Source organism: Somniosus microcephalus, chromosome 3 (genome assembly GCF_052327205.1).
Source record: "Somniosus microcephalus isolate GS21.2 chromosome 3, FLI_Smic_1.0, whole genome shotgun sequence".
Classification (NCBI taxonomy): Eukaryota; Metazoa; Chordata; class Chondrichthyes; order Squaliformes; family Somniosidae; genus Somniosus; species Somniosus microcephalus.
The window spans coordinates 115,416,125-115,437,540 of record NC_140989.1 but is presented as its reverse complement, the minus strand read 5'-3'; the positions used below and the strand labels follow the sequence as shown (position 1 = coordinate 115,437,540).

Here is a 21,416-nt window from a genome sequence, read left to right as displayed (position 1 = left end):
GGACTTTAAGGTAACAGTGAACCCGGTCCTTCACACCGTACAATATCCACTTCCGCGGATTGAAGATATTTTCGCCTCGCTAGCTGGAGGGAAACGCTTCACTAAGATTGATCTGGCCCAGGCGTATCTGCAAATGGAGGTAGAAGAAGCATCAAAAAAATACCTCACAATCAACACCCATAAAGGTCTCTACCAATACAACCGGCTGGTATTCGGGGTAGCATCAGCTCCGGCTATTTGGCAGAGGGCAATGGAACAAGTCCTGCAAGGGATCCCAGGGACCCAGTGTTATTTGGACGACATCCTGGTCACGGGCGAAAATGACAGTGATCACCTTGCCAACCTGGAGCAGGTGCTCACTAGATTGCAGGAATATGGGCTCCGAGCTAACTGCCCCAAATGCGAGTTTTTTAGAAAACAGATCTTGTATTGTGGCCACGTTATCGATAAAAAGGGGTTACATAAGTCCCCAGAGAAGATTGAGGCAGTCAAGGCTCCAGCACCGGAAAATGTGTCACAACTGAGGTCGTTCCTCGGGCTGGTAAACTACTACCATAAGTTCTTGCCAAATTTGTCTACAATACTACACCCACTGAACACCCTACTGCAAACTGGGGTGCCATGGAAGTGGAGTGACGAATGTAGACGAGCTTTCCAGAAGAGCAAAACACTAATCACATCGAAAGAGGTATTGGCCCATTACAACCCAGCATTACCAATTCGGTTGCCATGTGATGCGTCACCCTACGGCATTGGAGCGGTGCTGTCGCACAAATTCTTGGACGGCTCAGAGAGGCCAATAGCCTTTGCGTCACGATCACTAACCTCAGCCGAGTGTAACTACGCCCAGATTGACAGGGAGGCCCTCAGCCTAGTGTGGGGAGTGAAAAAGTTCAATCACTATCTGCACGGGCAGAAATTCACCTTGCTGACTGATCACCAGCCTCTTGTCTCCATTTTTAATCCGAAGAAGGGCGTTCCGGTGATGACTGCGCAACGACTACAAAAATGGTCACTTTTTCTAGGGGCGCACCACTATGAGATTGAATATAAGGGCACGAAACAGCATGGAAATGCTGATGGGCTATCACGCCTGCCACTGCCTACTGCGGAGGAAGCACCAGCAGTGGATCCTGTCGAAATATTCCATTCGACTATAGTTGAATACCTACCGGTAACTAACGCTTGTATCGAAAAGGAAGCCCGAAATGACCCGACACTGTCTCGGGTATATGATTTGACGGTGAAGGGATGGCCAGCACATGGCGACTCACTGTTGCCAGCATTCTCGACAAGGAGAGAACAGCTGTCAGTGTGCCGGGGGACCTTGATGTGTGGATCCCGAGTGGTAATTCCACCCAAGTTAAGGGATAGAGTGCTCAATGAGCTTCATGAGAGTCATCTGGGAGGGGTAAAAATGAAAAGCCTAGCCAGGGCTTGTGTGTGGTGGCTGGGAATCGATAAACAAATCGAGGACCTGACCAAGAGTTGCTCAGGATGCCAGAAAGTCCAAAATGCACCACCACAGGCCCCTCTACACCCATGGGAGTGGCCCTCATCTCCATGGCAACGGGTGCATATTGATTTTGCTGGTCCATTCATGGACTCAATGTTTTTAATAGCCGTGGATGCGCACCCGAAATGGCCTGAGGTCATCAAAATGTCCTCCACCACCACGGAGAAAACTATTGCAGTCCTACGGACCATTTTTGCCAGGAATGGTTTGCCAGAACAGATTTGCTCCGACAACGGACCACAGTTTGTGTCCGAAGAGTTCCGGACGTTCTTGAAAAAGAATGGGGTATGGCATTACACATCCGCCCCGTATCATCCAGCCACAAATGGATTGGCTGAGAGGTTCGTACAAACCTTTAAGAAGGCAATAAAGGCTATATACAATGACAACATTCCGCTGCAGCACAAGGTGGACAATTTCCTGTTCGCCTACCGGAATGCGACACATGCAGTCACCAACCAGGCCCCAGCCATGATGTTCTTTAACCGATGGTTAAGATCTCGCCTGGATTTGCTCAGACCAAACGTACGAAGAGATGTTGAGAGTAAGCAATTCCAGCACATCCATGAGAAGCCAACAAGGAGCTTCAATGTAGGGCAACCAGTCTTGGCCCGCGACTACCGAACAGAAAAATGGCAGCCAGGAACGATATGCACATGGCAGGGCCCACTAATGTACACAGTGGACGTTGGGGAGAGCATTGTGAGACGCCATGCTGACCAGATCCTAGAGTCACAGGAACAAGTCAACCCCAAGCCTCGCCCATACGTACCTGGTGATGAACCCGACGTACAGGTCGCATCTACCCCAGAAACAGTAGCATCGGAAGCTGATGAACCAACCGACGACAGGGGGCCAGAATCGCCTCCACACCAAGAGCAAGACACTCGGGCAAGGCGCTATCCAGAAAGGATCAGGAAGCCTCCCCAAAGACTGAATATATAAATAGACTATTTTCAGCTAATGTTGCATGTTAAAAGTGTTAATTGTAATTAGTTTGATATTTAATTGTTAAATGAGTGTTATGGTACTGTTAATCTAAAAGGGGAGGAATTGTAATGTATATACCTTTAAGGGGGGAACTATCTTTTGCAGCTCATGTATACTGCAGTACCGGCAGTGACCACACCTGTATATAGCACTGAGTAGTAATCTGTACAGATCAGTTGCAGTTTGAACCACGTTGCGTAAACACCTGTTGTACCGTTCTCCTGCAGTCTGTGTCTTATTATACACTGACACAACAGGATCCACTGCTGAAGTTTCTCCCAAGGAGTAAATCTTTCCAGGCTCTTCCTGATACCACCTTGTATCAGTGCAGTAAATCCTAGATATTAGAGTTTCAGTCATATACCTGAAGTGTTGTCTTGTGGCAAGAACAAACATGGCTAAAACCAGAAAACTGCATCAGTCACATGGACCACAAGTGGCATTGATGTATTCTTTCTGTCTCTTTGCCTTTTTCTGTATTTTTCTTCCTCTCTTCACACCTGTGGGATTTGCAAATGTTTTCTTGTGCTGTCCAGAGAAAGAAATCAATAGACAGCTATGGAGGCAGGTGCTCTTGTGCTCTTGTTCTCACGCCCGAGGTTTTGTAGTTCATATATTCACTCCATGTAATCCTGAATTTCAACTTCAGGACTTTTATAGTATCTTTACCCCTCAAACACCTCAAATCACTTGATGTACAATTAATTACTTTGAAATGCAATGACTATGGTTATGTAGACAAATGCGGCAGCTCGTTTTGCACATGGCAAGATTGCACAAAAAGAGATAAAATGAATCACCAATTTTTTTTTGGTGCTATTGGTTAAGGGAGAAACACTGGCCAGGACACCAGGCAATCTCTTGTTCTTCTGCGAGTACTGCCATGAGGCTTTTAGCATCAGCAAAGACAAATTGGGCCTCTGTTTAACGTCCCATTCAAAGGACAACAGTGGAGTGCCCAAACCTCCAGCATAGGATGTCAAGCCACAACCATCTGAAGGAGAGGTGAGAGTGTTACCATCTGAGCTGAGCTAAAACTACAATGTTGCTGCCCGGTTCTCTTGCCATTAGAGAGTGGTTCTGTAAACAGTATAAACCTGGTGACTTCTAGAGACCCGGCTGCAGCAAACCCACATTTTCAGGATCACTCCAATTGCACTTTCCTTTAAATAGCTAGATCCTTTTGAGCAGATGTGCACCAATGAACACAAGTAGAGAGTGGTGCATGAAGGTTGCAGCTCTCCATTTGAGGATCGTTCTCGTGATGCATATATTAAACATAAAAGTGCCCATGTCATCCACATTAAATAAGTATTTATTTGAAAACTGTAGCTGCTTGGGTGGAGGGGAGGGTAGGGCAGAAGGATGGAGATGCCAAAATGATGCGTTTAAATTATTGCCTCTATTATTTGGAACAACCATCCCCCTCACAATTTTGAAAATATACATTTCAAAACAAGCATATTTGCATGAAATTATGTTGGTAGGCAAGATTAGAACGTAAGAAAAGTCAGGGATGTGAAAAGGCCATTCAGTTCGTTGATGCCCATCCCTGCACTGTAGCACCAGCTGGTATTTTGACCACACTTTTTTTTAAAGTCAGTTTGGGGGAATGCTGCTTAAATATTTGACTTACAAGTATAACAAGTTGGGGCTATTCCATTTGGGGTCAAGCAAAAATTTCAGCTTACATAGAACCCACCCTTTGCATAAACAAAAAAATAATGCCTGACACAATTTCCTACCTTTTAGCATTTGACAATAAAACATTCATCCCTTCATATTTTATCACTTGCAAGATATCCAAAACTTCCAACTTAATAGCTAGAGTTATTTGCATTCAACCAATCAAAAGCACTGAAATTCATTGATATCAGTACCAATATAATTATATACTGAACTTAAACAATTCAAATGGAAAAGTTTTTTCAGTTTACCTACCAGTGTCTTTTGAGGTAAGTTTTCGTCTTGCTTTTAAGACTGGTTGTGACGCTTCCACTGAACCGGGAGGGAATATAATTTCCCGCCTTACTGGGGGTGGCTGTTGTTGTGGAACAGCAACCTGAGAGGCTGGAACTGGAGGACCAACTTTCTGCATCTTCATGGACGACATGTAAGGGGACTTGTTGGGAGACATTCGGTTTTCTAGAGACCGCTGAAAGGGAGCTGGACTGGGAGCCCTGGAAATGTGGTTTGGCATTGAAGGAGGAGTCTGATAGGAGGACTGAGAAGGACGTGTGATAGGAGCCATGGAAGCTGAAGACATGTACGAAGGCTGACGCTGGTTCACATGAGAAGGCCATTGACCTTCATGGTTCATTCTCTGGTCAGGTAATATCATTTCATCAGTGCGATTCATCCCTGCATATGGCGATGCCTGCGGAGGTGCTCCGGGGCCTTGCCTGTTTGGGTATGGGTAAGGCATATCATTCCGTGATTGCCACATGCCCTGCTGTGGCCCTTCAGTGGAGGATACTTGCATTGGTCCTCCCATCATTTGTGGTGGTATTCCATGTTGTTGCATTGGACCTGGACCCTGCATCCTGTCTCTATTATATGTCAATGGGTACTGGCTTTGCATGGACCTCCTGTCTGGTCCAGAATAAGCATTTCCATATTGGTTGTATATTTCCTGCTGCTGGCTGCCATACTGCATGTTGTACATGTCACTCTCATGGCGCTTTGGTGGGGGACCATACATGCCATCCATGGGCCGTTTATAATTCTGCACATCCAAAAAAAATAATGATGAATACTGGTACACATAAGAATCCAATATACTATTTTTAAAAAGCACAATGAGTTTAAGGGATCATTACCACTTTACTCGTTAAAGGAGCATCGTACCTTCAAATCAGTCTACTGCCAGCTAGAAATAAAATCTAAATTATGACCAAGCTGCATACTTAGGTAAAGAGCAGTAATTTAATTATGGATCACGGAAATGGGAATCCCATCGCTCAAAGAAAAACTAGCTGCTTTGGAGGTCACTGTTTAATCAAGATAACCAGAAGGATGGTTCACTGTTTAAAAAAATCAAGATTAAATTTGCTCATCTTCATAACATCAATATATCCCATTTTCCAGAACAGGTTTTTCACCCTCTCCCCCCAAAAAACTGGATAAGCATACTGTACACTAAAGAGAGAACATATAGCAATTACTCTTAATGTCTGTCATCATCCAAGTTGATACCTAAAACTGAAATAAAAGGGGAACAAATGTCTAGAGGGAGGACTTTTGATTCAAAATCCCCCCATTATGCATGGAGGAGTAATAGGGATAAAAAGATTCACTAGTTTCAGGTTGGGTCTGACCACTGCTATGTTGCTCTGATGATTTGGGTAATGGGGAACTGGCCCCAGAGTGACTTCACTAAATATGTGGTGATTTCCACTCCAGAACTGCCCGACACAAAGAAAACATGTTTGGTTTTCTGGGCTCAAGTGTTTCCATAGCAGTTCCCAAGGGGATATCATGGCCCTCATGGTATTCAATGGATCCACTTTGGAGCAGCTATCCATCAGTGACATCATGGAATACAAAAGGGATCCAATATGATGGGTTTTTGTGAATGTGAGAAATTTGGCATTTAATAGACAGAGTGTTTTCTGCAAACCTTCCCCCCTCTTCAAGGAGAGCATTTTGTTACCCGACAATAACTCTATAAAAGATCATTCATACTTAAGGGCCATTCATTTACTGTACTAAGAACTGTTTTTGTGAAGAGGCAGTCTTTATTACACAAGGAAATATTATGCAATTTGATATTATTTAAAACACAGCAGTTGTAAGATACTCAAAAGGGAAATGTAATCACTGCTCACAATCATTTAATTTTATTTTAAATATGAACTTCATGGTTTTATTTTTGTTATGTGCAACAGTGGCAACTTCACAAATTGTCTTACCTGCTGCTGAGGATACATTCCAGCCTGATGGCCTCCATATGGTGTCTGTCCTGAGGGGGGACCTTGGCCTGGGTACTGTTGCCCATAAGGATCGTGCCTGTAACAGAAATCTCTTATTACAGAATTCTGTAACTTCCCAAGATGGGCAAAATATACTGTTTCTAGTTGATAAAATAAATGAATTTGAATGCATACCAAAAGTTTGTCATCCATAATTTTAATTAAAAGTTTGTTATCCATAATTTCACTTAAGGTAGCAGTTTCAGGCTCCATCTTAATGAAGGCAAACATGGTAATTCCAATATAATTACAGCCATCTTTATTTTGTAAAATTTTGAAAAGATAATTTATACTTACCAACAAGTTAGCAGATAAAATAATTACTTGGATAAAGAGAATTCATAGATATCAGCAGCCAGGCAACTTGGTGTTAACTGTTGATGTAGCATAAACACCTCCAATTAACATCAAGTTTTCTTGGCATGACAAGTAAGGTGCAACATTCTTATCTTGTGATCACCTATACTTATATACACTGGGATATTGTATGCAGCACGTGGATTGCCATTAAAAAAAAGCCTAGCTAAAAAGGAGCTTGAGCTTCAAGGCATAGTAGCCAAAACTAAAACATTTAACCCAGGTGAAAATAGTGTTTTGTATGTTTAAAACATACATTTAAAACCCTCAGAATGGATGGGCCAAATGGGGGGGGGGGGGGGTGGGATTGAATGCAGTTTTTGAAAAATACCCAGCAATACTGCAGATAAACTGCCTCATTAGCGACTGTGATCTATTTCCTATATCACAATACATTGTAGAGCTGGAGGTGCAGTGGATCAGCTGTTTTGTCTACTTACTAAAATTCAGATGAGTAAAAGCAGAAGCAGGGCAAAAATCTACACTTCAAAAAAAAAACTGATGTCACAGATGTTTTAATAATCAATTGAATTAATACCAAAAGGCAATATTTGTTAAAATTTACCTTTGTTGTGCAGGGTAGCGGTTTGGCGAGTACATGCTTGGGTCATTGTTCGAAGGTATCATGTTAGACTGACCTCCTGGAGGTCCCATACTGCCTTCAGGACCCATCCCATGTTCAGGCCTAGAACAAACACATACAAATTTTATTTTTCCTGTTTGTAAAATATCTGCAGGGTATCAAGCAGTGGGAGATTCCCTGTTGCTGATCCATGTGAAAAGTACTAAATTATAGAACAGATTCTATTTTAATGCATATAACCCTGTTTGTTTCTGTAATACTATGCTCATATCATACAGCCTGGTATCAATTTATAAAGGACTGGCTGACCTCCCGTGGCATTGCTGAAATAATTTTTTTTAAACTGAGTGTTCAACTTTCACTCTTCAGTTCTTGGACTCCCTCTGTCACTAAGACTCTTACATGCTTTTTCTGTTAGTCTAACTCTTTTTCTCACTCTCCTTTGTATAACTCTCTCACTTTCTCAACAGCAATAACTTGCATTTATATAGCGTCTTTAACATACAAAACCGCCTCAATGCCCTTCACAGAAGCTCTGTATGTTTCTCCCTGTCTCCTTTTCTTCTCACCTCTTATGAATACCTGGAGCCAGACTTGGGGTTCCGATTCTGTGATAGTACAGAAATGGTATATATTTATAAAGGATTTAAATAGTGGAGAAGGATGCTGTTGCCTAATATGAGGTCATCAAATCTTCAGATTTTGACACAAAAGAACTTTAAATGAAGTGGACTCTTAAAAGATAACCATTGCAGTGCTCTGAAGTTACACTCTTACTAGTACTTCCAATATGTTACTACACAATTTCTGCAAAAATCAAATAGTTCTGCCTCCAACATATAGGAATTGCTAGATGAAAAAAGACCAAAGTCCATCTAGTTTGCCTTCTACCATTCCGGAAGTCTCATGATACAAAGGTAAGAGGTGAGGACTAATCATAGCAAACAATCTCCATCAATTAGTCTACAACAGACACAGACATGAAAACCACAGTGGTGGGAGAGCTTTGGGAACCGTAAGTCCAAAGTCACCTGTTCCTCCTGAGCATTCTACACTTACCATGTCATGTCTCAAATTACTCAAATACTATTATCCCAAAATAATGGCCCAAATTGTGCAGTAGGTAATAACGGCAAACGAACTGACCGCAACTTCAGGATGTATCGCATGCGCATCCTATTGTGGAAATCCTGAAGTTGCGGTCAGTCATTCACTGCTCCAGCATGGACTGCGCTGTGGCCCCTCCCCCACAGCCGGCAATCAGTGTAATCTGTGAAATCAGGGAAACTGATGAAAATTTCGGCTCTTCTGCGGTAATATCGCTGTTAAATACATTATTAAAAGTTAGACCCTTTTAGATTAGGTGTAACTGGGATTTTAACAGCATATTGACTGCTAAACAAACTACTCACTTCCTGGTTCTCAGTCTGTGAGAATTCTGCACTGTGCTTGGCTGCTTAGACAGCTTGCTGATGTCACAGCAGCTTGCACTATGGCATTCCCACTAAACTACACTGATTTCAAATGCTGGTCGGAAAAGCCGAACTTCTCGCCACAGAGATCGCGAGATCTTTGTGGAAAGCTTACTTCGGGGCCAGTGGCGAATGCCTTTGCTTCGCCACTGACCGCAAATTACAGGCCATTATTTTCTGAAAGAAATCTATCTAATTTGCAATTGAATGGATCAATACGAACTGCTTCCACTGTCTCACTAGATTGTTCCATAGATTGGAACTGAAATAATGTTTCTGCAGACTAGTTTTGAATTTACCCCCTTTCAAGCACAGACCGTGTCCTCTGGTTCTACTGTTCTAGACAATGTGAAACAGCTCATCATGGTCGACATTATCTAGTCCCTTTAGAATTCTAAAAACAGCAATTATGTCACCTCTCAATCTTCTTCTCCAATGAGAACACGTCCAATTTACATAATTACTGCTCATAATCCAATCCCTCCATCCCCTTAATCATTCTGGTTGCTCTCGTCTGTATCCTGGCAATAGCTGCCATATCCTGGCAATAGCTGCCATATTCTTTTTGTACTGCAGCGACCAGAACTGTACACAAGATTCTACGTGCGGTCATACCAATGATTTCTAAAGTGGCAAGATTACCTCATTACTTCGGCTCAATATTAATACATCCCAACATCTGATTTGCTTTACTCACTGCCACTGAGCATTGTTGCAATAGCATCAATATATTACCAATCAGTACCCCCAGACCCCTTTTGTTTTCCATGTACATTATTTTCCTTCCATTTACATAATAGTCCCTTCCTGAATTTTTTGTCCCCATGTGAAGCATTTCACTACATTGAATTTCATCTACCACCTGTCACAAGTATATTCAAATCCTCCTGTAGCTTATTCCATTCAACCTGGTAGTCTTCCACCTTCATTAGCTTTGCACCATCTGCAAATTTAGCTACTATGTCAGGACTGCAATTCTGAGACCACCAATGCATCATTCATGACGCCTATGTGATTTCATCATGTTTGCCCATCCTGCTGTCTCTTTAGGATCCACCCAGCAGCAGTAGACAATACTTTAAATTAATGATCCTTCATAGCTTCTCACACCTCTATTTGCTTTACAGAGCCTCAGTAATTTATCACAGCACTTCCACTTAAAGTAACCTGATACATTACTGATACTAAAGGAAGCTTTGAAAAATTGCTGGTTACATAGGTGACAATGGAGAACTTGATTTCCCCCATCATGTCATTTTCCTTTTCTACTGACAGCAGAAACAGCTCGAAGACCCTGAACCTTACTACTGTATAGCACCTTGCCCAAGTGGCCATTCTTTATGTATGAACTTAGTCAGTGTTGACAGTCTATTCAACTTTAGTAGACAGCACAGTGAGTGCAAACCTGTCCTGTGAATTTAGCTACCATGTCAGGATTGCAATGGTCTATTTAACATTGAGGACATTGTTCTATTAATTTCTATTATTCTGTATAGAATACAGTTACGAAATTTTTTGCTGACTTTTTTCCTGTGCTTTTACAAACACCATGCGAGAAGTCTTTTTGAAACCACAATTAACAACAAAAACTTGCATTTATATAGCAAAACGTCCCCGGCGCTTAACAAGAGCAATATCAACAAAAACATTTCTGACACCGAGCCACAGAAGGAGATATCAGGAGAGACAAAGCGGGAGGTTTTAAGGTGTATCTCAAAGGAGAGAGAGGTAGCGAGGCAGAGAGATTTAGGGAGGGAATCCCAGAGCTTAGGGCCAAGGCAGCTGAATGCATGGCCGGCAATGGTGGAGTGATTAAAATTGGGAATACGCAAGAGGCCAGAATTGGAAGAGCGCAGAGATCTCGAAGGCTTGTAGGGCTGGAGGAGGTACAGAGATAGAGAGGGGCGAGGCCGTGGAGGGATTTGAAAACAAGGATGAGGTATTTAAAATTGAGGTGTTGACGGACCGGGAACCAGTGAAGGTCAGCAAGCACAGGGGTGATGGATGAACGAGACTTGGAGCGAGTAGAGATACGGACAGCAGAGTTTTGGATGAGCACAAGTTTATGTAGGGTGGAAGAGAGCATTGGAATAGTCAAGTCTAGAGGTAACAAAAGCATGGATGAAGATTTCAGCAACAGATGAGCTGAGGTAGAAGTAGGCAGTCTAGGTGATGGAGTGGACACATGGTCGGAAGCTCAGCTCGGGGTCAAACATAACACCAAGGTTGTGAATGGTATTGCTCAGCTTTAGACAGTTGCTAAGGATGGAAACAGTGGTCAGGGAATGGAGTTTGTGGCGGAGACCAAAGATAATGGCTTCAGTCTTCCCAATATTTAGCTGGAGGAAATTTCTGCTCAACCAATACCGGATGTCGGACAAGCAGTGTGACAAATCAAACAGTTAAGGGGTCCAGAGAGGTGGTGGTGAGATAGAGCTGAGTGTCGTTGGCGTACATGTGAACCTGATGCGTTTTTGGATGATTTCGCTGAGAGGTAGCATGTAGATGAAAAATAGAAGTAGCAATGAAACAAGATACACCAGACTCAACAGTTAGCAGACATTCTCAAATTGGCTTTGGATGGTGATAGGAGTGTCCCATACTTGGATATTGTAAATTCCAAGGTATATGGATGTAACAGAACTACCTTCAGCTTGATGCAGAAAAACAATGTCCACAAAGTTATCATTTCAGGCTGTGGCCAAAACATATGGTTTTTACATAACCTCTTAACATAAGTATTCTCTATTCAATTATCACATAGGCCACGATTTTCCCGGTGCTCAGAGGGCGCGTTAGCTGTGAAATTCAAAATGATTGAAGGCGGGTTATCAACCCGCCGCGATCCCGCCTCCGTGCGAGTTTCAAGAGTGTCGGGTCTGTGATTTCACAACAGACCCGACACCAAGTGGCGGGTGAGGGATTTACGACACTTAACTCCTTGTTAAGTGCTTGTTAATTGCTATTTGGACAGCCTTTTCCTATTTTCCAACATTTTCAACTGGTTTCACGATGTTTGAATATCACGGCAGGTAAGTGTGTCGGGAGGACCAACAAGCTGGATACTTCACAGCTGCAACTGCAGTCTAAAAGCTGCACTCTCACATCTGCTCAATTTCAAATGTCAGAGGTTGCTGATTTCACGATTTGGGAGACACATTCTGTCTCGAGGCTGTAAGTGTGTGGTGTTAACCCTATGTACACTGCCACCTCCTTGGAGCAAGCTCTCTCACCATTGACAGATCGCTTCTGCCATCTCAACTTCAGCTGCCATCTGTTCCAGCAACATCAGTGCCCTTGAAAAAATCTCACCGTGGTCCTCTGAATCCCTCCATGATCAGCCCCAACACCAACATTCTGCGCAATCACCTGATGCTGCACAGGGCAGAGGGCGTCAGCACCCGACCACATTGCTGCCCGGGAGGCCAGGGATGGCCTCACCATGACCAGATTTACTTCACTTGACGCTGTACACCCTGGCTGCCACATGATGCGCCAGGTTACCACCACCATAAGACATTCCTACAATGATCAAGCCGTTCCTTTCACACTCAGCACCATTGCGGGGGATACCGTTATGTCTAACCATTCACTGCAATTCAGTAAGACATTTCTAAAGGTGAACACAGGTCTGTCCAATAAGGTAAAGTATATATAGATATAAAGTAAAATAAAGATTTCAATGTTTGACAACACATTAACAGAAAATTTGCATGAACATTGCATAACACACCCAAGTGCCTACCCTTGTGTGTTGTTAGTTGGTATGATTGGACTAGGATGAGGGTGAGTGTGAGGGGTGGCTAGTGAGATGGGGAAGTGATAATGTAGATAGAGAGGGATGGGTGGAGGTGCAAGGTAAGTTGGTGTGAGTAAGGAGGTGCAGGAGTAGGGTTGGGAAGGCAGAGTGATGGGCATGTGTTGAGTGGCATAGCAGGATGAGGTTGAGTGTGGCTTTGCATTAACGTTTTGTGATCTACTGAGATCATTGAAAGGTTGGCACCACTGCAGCCAGGGACTCCTGACGACATCCCTGCTTTTGCCCTCTTGTGCAATGTGCAACCAGGCTGCGTTGGTGTCCTGGGGAGGTCTCTTCCACCCATGGGAAGGGAAGCGAACCTCCCTGCGTGCTGTGACTCCCTCCATAAGCAGATGGAGGGAGTCATACGTGAGCCTGGGTGCAGTGCTTGTTAGTGTTTGCAGCACCTCAATGCTGCAGAACACTGACAGCACAAATGTCAAAATCAATGTAGCCATGGTCCGTTTAAGGAAACCGGCTGATGATGCATCATCAAATGACGTCATCAGACCCGCTTCCTATTAATAGGCCGGGAACCCCGCAGGGCGGGCTTAACGAGGCCAATCTACGGAAAATAATTTTCAGAGAGCAGCTGCAGACGGGAGCATGACTGGAATGCGCCAACCAGCTCTCCCACCACCGCAATGCGCCAACCAGCTCTCCCACCACCGCAGGGAAAATCCTGCCCTTAGTTTCTCTTATTAATAAAGTCATAGGCCTAGAAATTCAGTGGGCTGCGCCACCCGTTAGCACCCAAAGAGGGCACTTAGTGGGTTTAACGCCACTGGCCACGCCTCCCGCTAAATTTAGTGGGACGCTAATGGCGGCGCTAGCCGTTAGCGCTGCGCCGCTACCGATGACGTCATCGGTGTGCGCAGCACCCCGCTACCGCCCCGATCGCGAAATTTGGTAGCGCCCCCTGCTTTAACGCCGGTCGCAATTTGCGACCGGTTCAGGGGGGCCTACCTGCGGCGGTAGAGGCGCGGAGCGGCCATTTTTTTTGCTGGCCGCCTGCCAGCACCTCTTCGCGCCGCTGTCGCCGGCCTCCTGAGCCCCCCGCCCCGCATTGTGCCGGCTGTGTCCCAGGAGCCCGGCACTTCTCCTCTGTGCCGGGCTCTTTTGCCGGCACTCGCGATCGCCGATCGCACTGCAGCAGGCCCCTCCCCTTTAAGAAGGGGAGGAAGGCCTGCAGTACCGCAGCGCGCCGTGCCGCAGCGTGTGGCGCTGAGGCACGTTGCGCTGCGATTTTCAGTTGCAGCGCCCCAAGAGGGATGCGGGGCGCCTTGAGTAGCGCTGCGCTTCCGTCTGGGGCACTGAAACTGAATTTCCGGCGGGCGTTCGCGACTCCTTCCGGGGCGGTACTTCCGGCTCTCTGGCAAGACTGGCGCCCCGTGAATTTCTAGACCATAGTCCTTTACAGTGACAAATGCTAAAATACTAGCAGATCTCCCACGTTATTGCTCATGAGCTGATGAGGAACAGATCAGGCTTTGTATCTGGGATAGTTAGGCATGGGAAGGAGCTGACATGGGCAGAAGTCAATACTGAAATTTAGAGCGAAGCTGGATTCTGGGTTGAATTTTGGGGTGCGTAGTTAGCAGGGCTGGGTGATGGGGAGACAGGTTGATTTACGAAAAAAAGAAAAAGAAAGCTAGGCCTGGAAGCAAAATATAGATGAGACTTGGGAGTGGAGTGCAGGCAGGTAGGGTTAAAAGTCCTTAATTTGAGTCTGAGGTTTCTGGATCCCAGATGTTCCTACATCACTGTGCTATAAATGAAGTGGCAGATTTATGCAGCTAATCTCGCTACCATTTTATTCCTTGGAACATATAATAATCCATTTACTGTAGAATTCACCACATTTAAAGCAATACAATTAACAAAAGCTTTCCTCTTGGTCTGGGCCCCAAGTGAGGAGTGTCATGATAGCAGCATCCTGAAAAACTATTTTTTGCTGCAACATGATGGTATAGAATATTTTGGTGCAATGTGACTAAGGAGGAACGATTTTTTCAGTATGATAGGTGAATAAAGTAGAAAATAGCCAATTAGCGAAAAATAATCAACGAGAAAGAAAATTAACACAGACTCAGTAGTCATGATGCTGACGATGGACATCTATATATATATAAAAGGATCGTTCTGTCTGTCTGTCTGTCTGTCTGTCTATCTGTCCTCCGGTGTGCGTCTGTCCGGCTATGCACTCGAAAGTTATAGAGCGTACCTATGCGTGCGTTACCTCCAAAGAAAGCTTACGGTTCCGGGACGGTCGTAAGCGTATTTACTTTTCGGTTGGACGAAAATTGTTCGCGCCTTACCTTATGCAAAAAACCTTCAAAATTAAACTCATTATCTGCTAATTAGCATTGATTGACTGACGTCAAGGTTCGACCAATCCTGTGCCGTCACCATTGACCAATCCTACAGTTCAGTCGCCTGATGGTTGGCCAATCGCTGCGTCTGTGGGCGGGACTAATCGTTTTCATCTCAGGTATGTGGCAGCCATTGCCTCAAGCTAAAAAATCCCATTTACTTCCAGCTCAAAATCTGCTGATCCGGCTTCGAAAAAGTTAGTATCTCTTATGTTATTTTTAAAAGATTTACCAAAAACGTTTTATAAGTACTTTCACTTTCATCTTTCAAGGTATTAAAACGTAGAAATGTTGCCCAGCAGCAGGTTGAGAGAGGGACACAGAGACAGGGCCCAAAAGCCTGGGACTCGATTTAAAATGTTGCCCGGCACCAGATTCACAGAGGGACACAGAGAGGCCCCAAAGCCTGGGACTCCATTTAAACCGCCCGGCCCAAAACAGCCCTGGCAAAGCCGGGCTCCCCCAGCTAGTTTTATTATAAAAGGTAGAGAAGTGGAACCAAGTAGACAACAAGCTGCTTAAACATCTCATCTCATTTAATCAACAAACTGAGGTAAGAGCAGACAGATGACACAATCACTGTCCAAGACAATCAACGGTAGGAGGGACTGGCAGCTGACGCAGGCTATTAGTACACATTGGCCCAGAAATTCGGGTTGGGGGCTTCCTGCGGGTGCAAGCCCCCGACCTGCACTTACCTTGCACGCCGGCAGTTGAGCTGTAGGGCCCCGTAGAATTCCGATCCAGGGCCTGGTCCAGCTGCCGGCGCGCAGTGCTTGCGTATCCCAGGGGCGCAGTTAGTTCGATGCGTCCCCTGGGATCACGTGAGCCATGGGCAGCCAATCGGAGCAGGGAATGCTCCATTCATAAGTCTGACAGGAAGAGCTGTCAAGACTTATAAATACTACGGCCCCAAAATAGCACTAAACCTTCAAATACATTTTTAAAAAACCATCAGCACGGTGGCATAGTGGTTAGCACTGTTGCCTCACAGCGCCAGGGACCCAGGTTCAAATCCGGCCTCGGGTGACTGTCTGTGTGGAGTTTGCACATTCTCCCCGTGTTTGCGTGGGTTTTCTCCGGGTACTCCGGTTTCCTCCCACAGTCCAAAGGTGTGCGGGTTAGGTTGATTGGCCATGATAAAAAAAAAATTTTTTTAATTGGCCCTTAGTGTTAGGGGGGATTAAATACGTGGGGTTACAGGGTTACGGGGATAGGGCTTGGGTGGGATGGCTGTCGGTGTAGGGCCCGGGTGCTAGGGTTTGGATGATCAGCCATGATCTCGTTGAATGGCGGAGCAGGCTCGAAGGGCCGAATGGCCTACTCCTGCTCCTATCTTCTATGTTTCTATCACATTTTTTAAATAAACTATAAATTACATGAAATAACTATTTTAAACAATAATTTAAATTTTTGAAAAAAATAATTTTATATTCTAACAGGGCTAAAAATAAACTTACCTTGCTTTAAAGTATTTAAAAATAATAAACATGTGGAAAAAATGTTTTAATTTTAATTAATTCACCACTTACCTTGTAAAAAGCAGGCCTTACGCCTGCTTTTTACATTTCTAAATTCTGCAGACTTACGATCCCGGAGAAACCTGTAAAAAAAACGTAAGTTTGATGCGCACGCATTCGACCTCTGAACCCCTTCATTCAGAGGAACGGAAGTGCCGGTTTCCTGCGCATGCGCAGTGCATGCAGGAAACCGGCACTTCCATCGGACCTACGGGTGAGTACCCCGTGCGTACTCACCCGTGGAGACCCGAAGTTCTGGGCCAATATTATTCTTTTAACCTGGCACATGGGTTCAAATCCAGTCCACACCAATGAAATTTAAACCTTCTTTCTCTGTCAGCTATAAGGGCACCACATTAAATGTACTTGAGCATTCTAAACTATCTAGTGGATGAGGGGCCACATCAAAAGAATAGCATGCAATTCAATGTCTGACCTGGTAAATGGAAAAGTTCAGCCTATTGTAGTAGGTGGTACTCTTGAAATTGGATTTAAAGCACACTGCAGCTGGTTCTGCTATATCACCATGCATGCTAAACAGCGATAGCAGCATGCTATAAACAGAGCAAAGTGATTCCACAGCCAACGGATCAGGTCAAATCTCTGCAGCCCTGCATCAACCAGTCGTGAATGGTGGTAGACAATTAAGTAACTAACAGGAGGAGAAGGCTCCTTGTACACCTCCATCCTCAACAACGGTGGAGTCCAGCACGGGTGCAAAAGATATGGCTGAAAAGTTTGCAACCATCTTCAGCCAGAAGTGCCGAGTGGGTGATCCTTCTCCCGAGGTCCCCACCATCACAGATGCTAGACTTAAACCAATTCGATTTACTCAATGTGGCATCAAAAAACTGCTGAGTGCTCTGGACACAGGAAAGGCTATGGGCTCCGACAACATCCCGGCTGTAGTGCTGAAAATCTGTGCTCGAGAACTAGCTGCAACCCTAACCAGGATGTTCCAGTACAGTTACAAGACAATGTGGGAAATTGCCCAGGTATGTCCTATCCACAAAAAGTAGGACATATCCAACCAGCCAATTACTGCCATATCTAACTACTCTCAATCATCAGCAAAGTGACAGAAGATGTCATCTGCACTTACCAATAACCTGCTCATAGGTGTTAAGTTTGGGTTCCGTCAGGACCACTTGGCTCCAGGCCTAATTACAGCCTTGGTCGAAACACGGCCAGAAAGGCTGAATTCCAAAGATGAGGTGCGAGTGACTGCCCTTGACATCAAGGCATTGTTCGAGTGTGGCACCAAGGAGCCCTAGAAAAACTGGTCAATGGGATCAGGTGGAAAAATCTCCAGTGACTGGGGTCATACATGGCACAAACGAAGATGGTTGTAGTGGTTGAAGACCAATCATCTCAGCCCCATAACATCGCTGCAGGAGTTCCTCAGGGCAGTGCCCTAGGCCTAACCATCTTCAGCTGCTTCATCAATGACCTTCCCTCCATCATAACGGATCATCCTCCGGCATTTCCGCTACCTCCAAAGTGATCCCACCACCAAACGTATCTTCCCCTCCCCTCCCAGCATTCCGTAGGGACCGCTCCCTCCAAGACACCCTAGTCCACTCCTCTATCACTCCAAACAGCCCTTCCCCTTCGCCTGGCACCTTCCCGTGCAAGCGGAGGAGATGTAACACCTGCCCCTATACCTCCTCCCTTCCCACTGTCCAGGGCCCCAAACACCCCTTCCAGGTGAAACAGCGATTTACTTGTACTTCTCGCAATCTAGTATACTGTATTCGCTGCTCACGATGCGGTCTCCTCTACATTGGGGAGACCAAACGCAGATTGGGTGACCGCTTTGCGGAACACCTCCGTTCAGTCTGTAAGGGTGACCCCGAGCTTCCGGTCGCCTGTCATTTTAATTCACCGCTCCATTCCCACTCGGACCTCACCGTCCTTGGCCTCTTGTATTGTTCCACGGAAGCTCAACGTAAACTCGAGGAACAGCACCTCATCTTCCGATTAGGCACTCTGCAGCCTTCCGGACTCAATATCGAGTTCAACAATTTCAGATCATAACCTCGGCCCCATTACACATTTTTTCTTGTAATTTTTCCACTCCTTCCCCCCCCCCCCCCCTTTCCTTTTGTTTCTCTCTCACACCTGGCAGCTATCTCTTGCCCTGCCAGTACACTTTACACCTAATCTCAGCCTATTACCATCTCGTCTAGCTCTTTTGTTTCTTTCACTTCTTTTGTCCGATCGCAGCCCTGCCTTCGATCTAATTTCTTTTCTTTCCAGTTTTGAAGGGTTCGACTTGAAACGTCAACTCAAATTTCTCTCCACGGATGTTGCCTGACCTGCTGAGTTTTTCCAGCATTTTCTGTTGTTATTTCAGAAGTGGGTCTGTTCGCTGATGATTGCACAGTGTTAATTTCCATTTGCAATTCCTCAGATGATGAAGCAGTGCATGCCCGCATGCAGCAAGACTTGGGCAACATCCAGGCTTGGGCTGATAAAGTGACAAATAAGATTCGCGCCACACAAGTGCTGGGCAAAGACCATCTCCAACCACCTCTGCTTGACATTCAATGGCATTACCATCACCGAATCCCCCACCAGCAACATCCTGGGGGTCATCATTGACCAGAAACTGAGCTGGACCAGCCACATAAATTCTGTGGCTACTAAAGCAGGTCAGAGGCTGTGTATTCTGTGGCAAATAGCTCAACTCCTGACTTCCCACAGCCTCTCCATCACTTACAAGGCACGTCAGGAATGTGATGGAATACTCGCCACTTGCCTGGATATGTGCAGCTGCAACAACACTCAAGTAGCTTATCACCATTAAGGACAATCCTGGAATTCCCTACCTAGCAGCACTGTGGGATCACCTTCACCATACAGACTGCAGCGGTTCAAGAAGGAAGTTCACCATCACCTTCTCATATCAACTAGGGACGGGCATGAAATGTTGGCCTCGCCAGTGATGTGTGCACATCTCGAGAATGAATTAGAAAGACCTACTATGAGAATTCCTGATGTTGACACCAGGAACAAAAAGTTAAGCGTCCTATCCCTAGCTCTGACTACCCTCACCAGTAATGTACCATTATTTTTGATTAAAATCACAAGGATACCATATTTACCTTCTGTCATAGCCAGGTCCATAAACATACTGCTGCCGCTGACCCATACTCAAGTTGGTCATTCCTCCTGATGGAGTACGGTTGTACAGATCCTGCATCCCACTGTTAGGCATTACTCCAGGAGGCATAAAAGGGTCATTACTCCCAGGCACTATGGTGAAATAGGTCAAGTTAGTTTAAAAAACAGCTCATTATGGCACAAATACCAAATTAAATAGAGTACTGCTAATGTAAAAGAGAATAAAAACTATTTCTGCAAACTTATCTCTACATAGCCCATATGCAATAAATGGATATCTGATACACAATAGTTTCAGAACAGGCAGAATTGTTACCTTTTCAAGTCATGATTATGTTGATTGTTACAATAGCCTTAATTAGTTCCTTTGCGGTTTTGATCTTAAGTCATATAGCATATACCTCACCAACTAATCCAGGAACAAGTAACAATTGATTTCACTTGTCTCATCATACTGATTTGTGGAAATATGGAGGTGCTTATTCATTCAATCCCTGATGCAGTACCATGAGATTATTTATTTATATATATACTGTAGCAATTCTTTTTTTTAAAGAAGTGCAATGCACAGATTAACCGCTGTGTTTATGAAAGTGCTCCAGATCAAGGACCAGCTGGAAAAGGAGATCGTAATAAACAGCTCGTCTTTATAATGGACATTAGCACACAATCGTCTTTTATTCACTTAATCAAGTTGGGCTTCAGATCTTTTTTTTACAATGTTGAAGTATAACCATATAGAACTATTTCAGGGGCTACGGTTGTACAACATTTATATAACAACAACTTAGTTATATAGCACATTTAACATAGCAAAATGTCCCAAGGCGCCAAACAAGAGCGATATCAATAAAAACATTTTTGATACCGAGCCACAGAAGGAGATATCAGGACAGATGACCAAAAGCTTGTTCAAAGAGGTAGGCTTGAAGGAGCATTTTAAAGGATGAGAGAGAGGTAGAGAGGCGGAAAGGTTTAGGGAGGGACTTCCAGAGCTTAGGGCCAAGGCAGCTGAAAGCATGGCCGCCAATGGTGGAGCAATTAAAATAGGGGATGCGCAAGAGGCCAGAATTGGAGGAGTGCAGAGATCTCCAAGGCTTGTAGGGCTGGATGAGGTTACAGAGATAGGGAGGGACGAGGCCATGGAGGGATTTGAAGACAAGGATGAGGATTTCAAAATTGAGGCGTTGTCGGACCATCTACAGTGTAGGTCAGCAAGCACAGGGGTAATGGGTAAATAAGCCTTGGCGCGAGTTAAGACACGGGCAGCAGAGTTTTGGATAAGCACAGGTTTACATAGGGTGGAAGATGGGAGGCCGGCTAAGAGAACATTGGAATAATCAACTCTAGAGGTAACAAAGGCATGGATGAGGGTTTCAGCAGGAGATGAGCTGAGGCAGGGCGGAGTCGGGCGGTGTTACCGAGGTGGAAGTAGGCAGTCTTGTTGATGGAGCGGATATGTAGATATATGACATGCTTCTGGGGCTTTCAGTCAGAACATTACATCAGATTTAATGGGGAATGGCTTCTTCCTTCTCCTCTTCCAGCATACCCCAGATGCATGATTATAAGTTGTATATGCTTGATAAGTTTTTGTGTTTTAGAATGCCGCGTACATGAGCATTTTAAAGTGCAGACCACCAGGGCCTATACGATAGCAAAATACTGCGGGTGCTGGAAATCTGAAATAACAACAGAAAATGCTGGAAA

The 21,416-nt window shown here is 44.8% G+C and overlaps 1 protein-coding gene across 13 annotated transcripts in view; it reads right to left on the bottom strand.

Annotated features, from left to right (window-relative positions):
• Positions 1-21,416, bottom strand: part of LOC147121275 (AT-rich interactive domain-containing protein 1B-like) — a 673,710-nt gene that overhangs the window by 38,287 nt on the left and 614,007 nt on the right. For all 13 annotated transcript variants that reach the window (XM_085981504.1, XM_085981501.1, XM_085981503.1 and 10 more), the window contains 4 exons: positions 19,688-19,838; positions 7,400-7,519; positions 6,418-6,514; positions 4,448-5,231 (listed from right to left, as the gene is read on the bottom strand). In XM_085981504.1, coding sequence (XP_085837630.1) covers positions 4,448-5,231; positions 6,418-6,514; positions 7,400-7,519; positions 19,688-19,838 — 1,152 coding nt within the window. The remainder of the gene's footprint in view (positions 1-4,447; positions 5,232-6,417; positions 6,515-7,399; positions 7,520-19,687; positions 19,839-21,416) is intronic.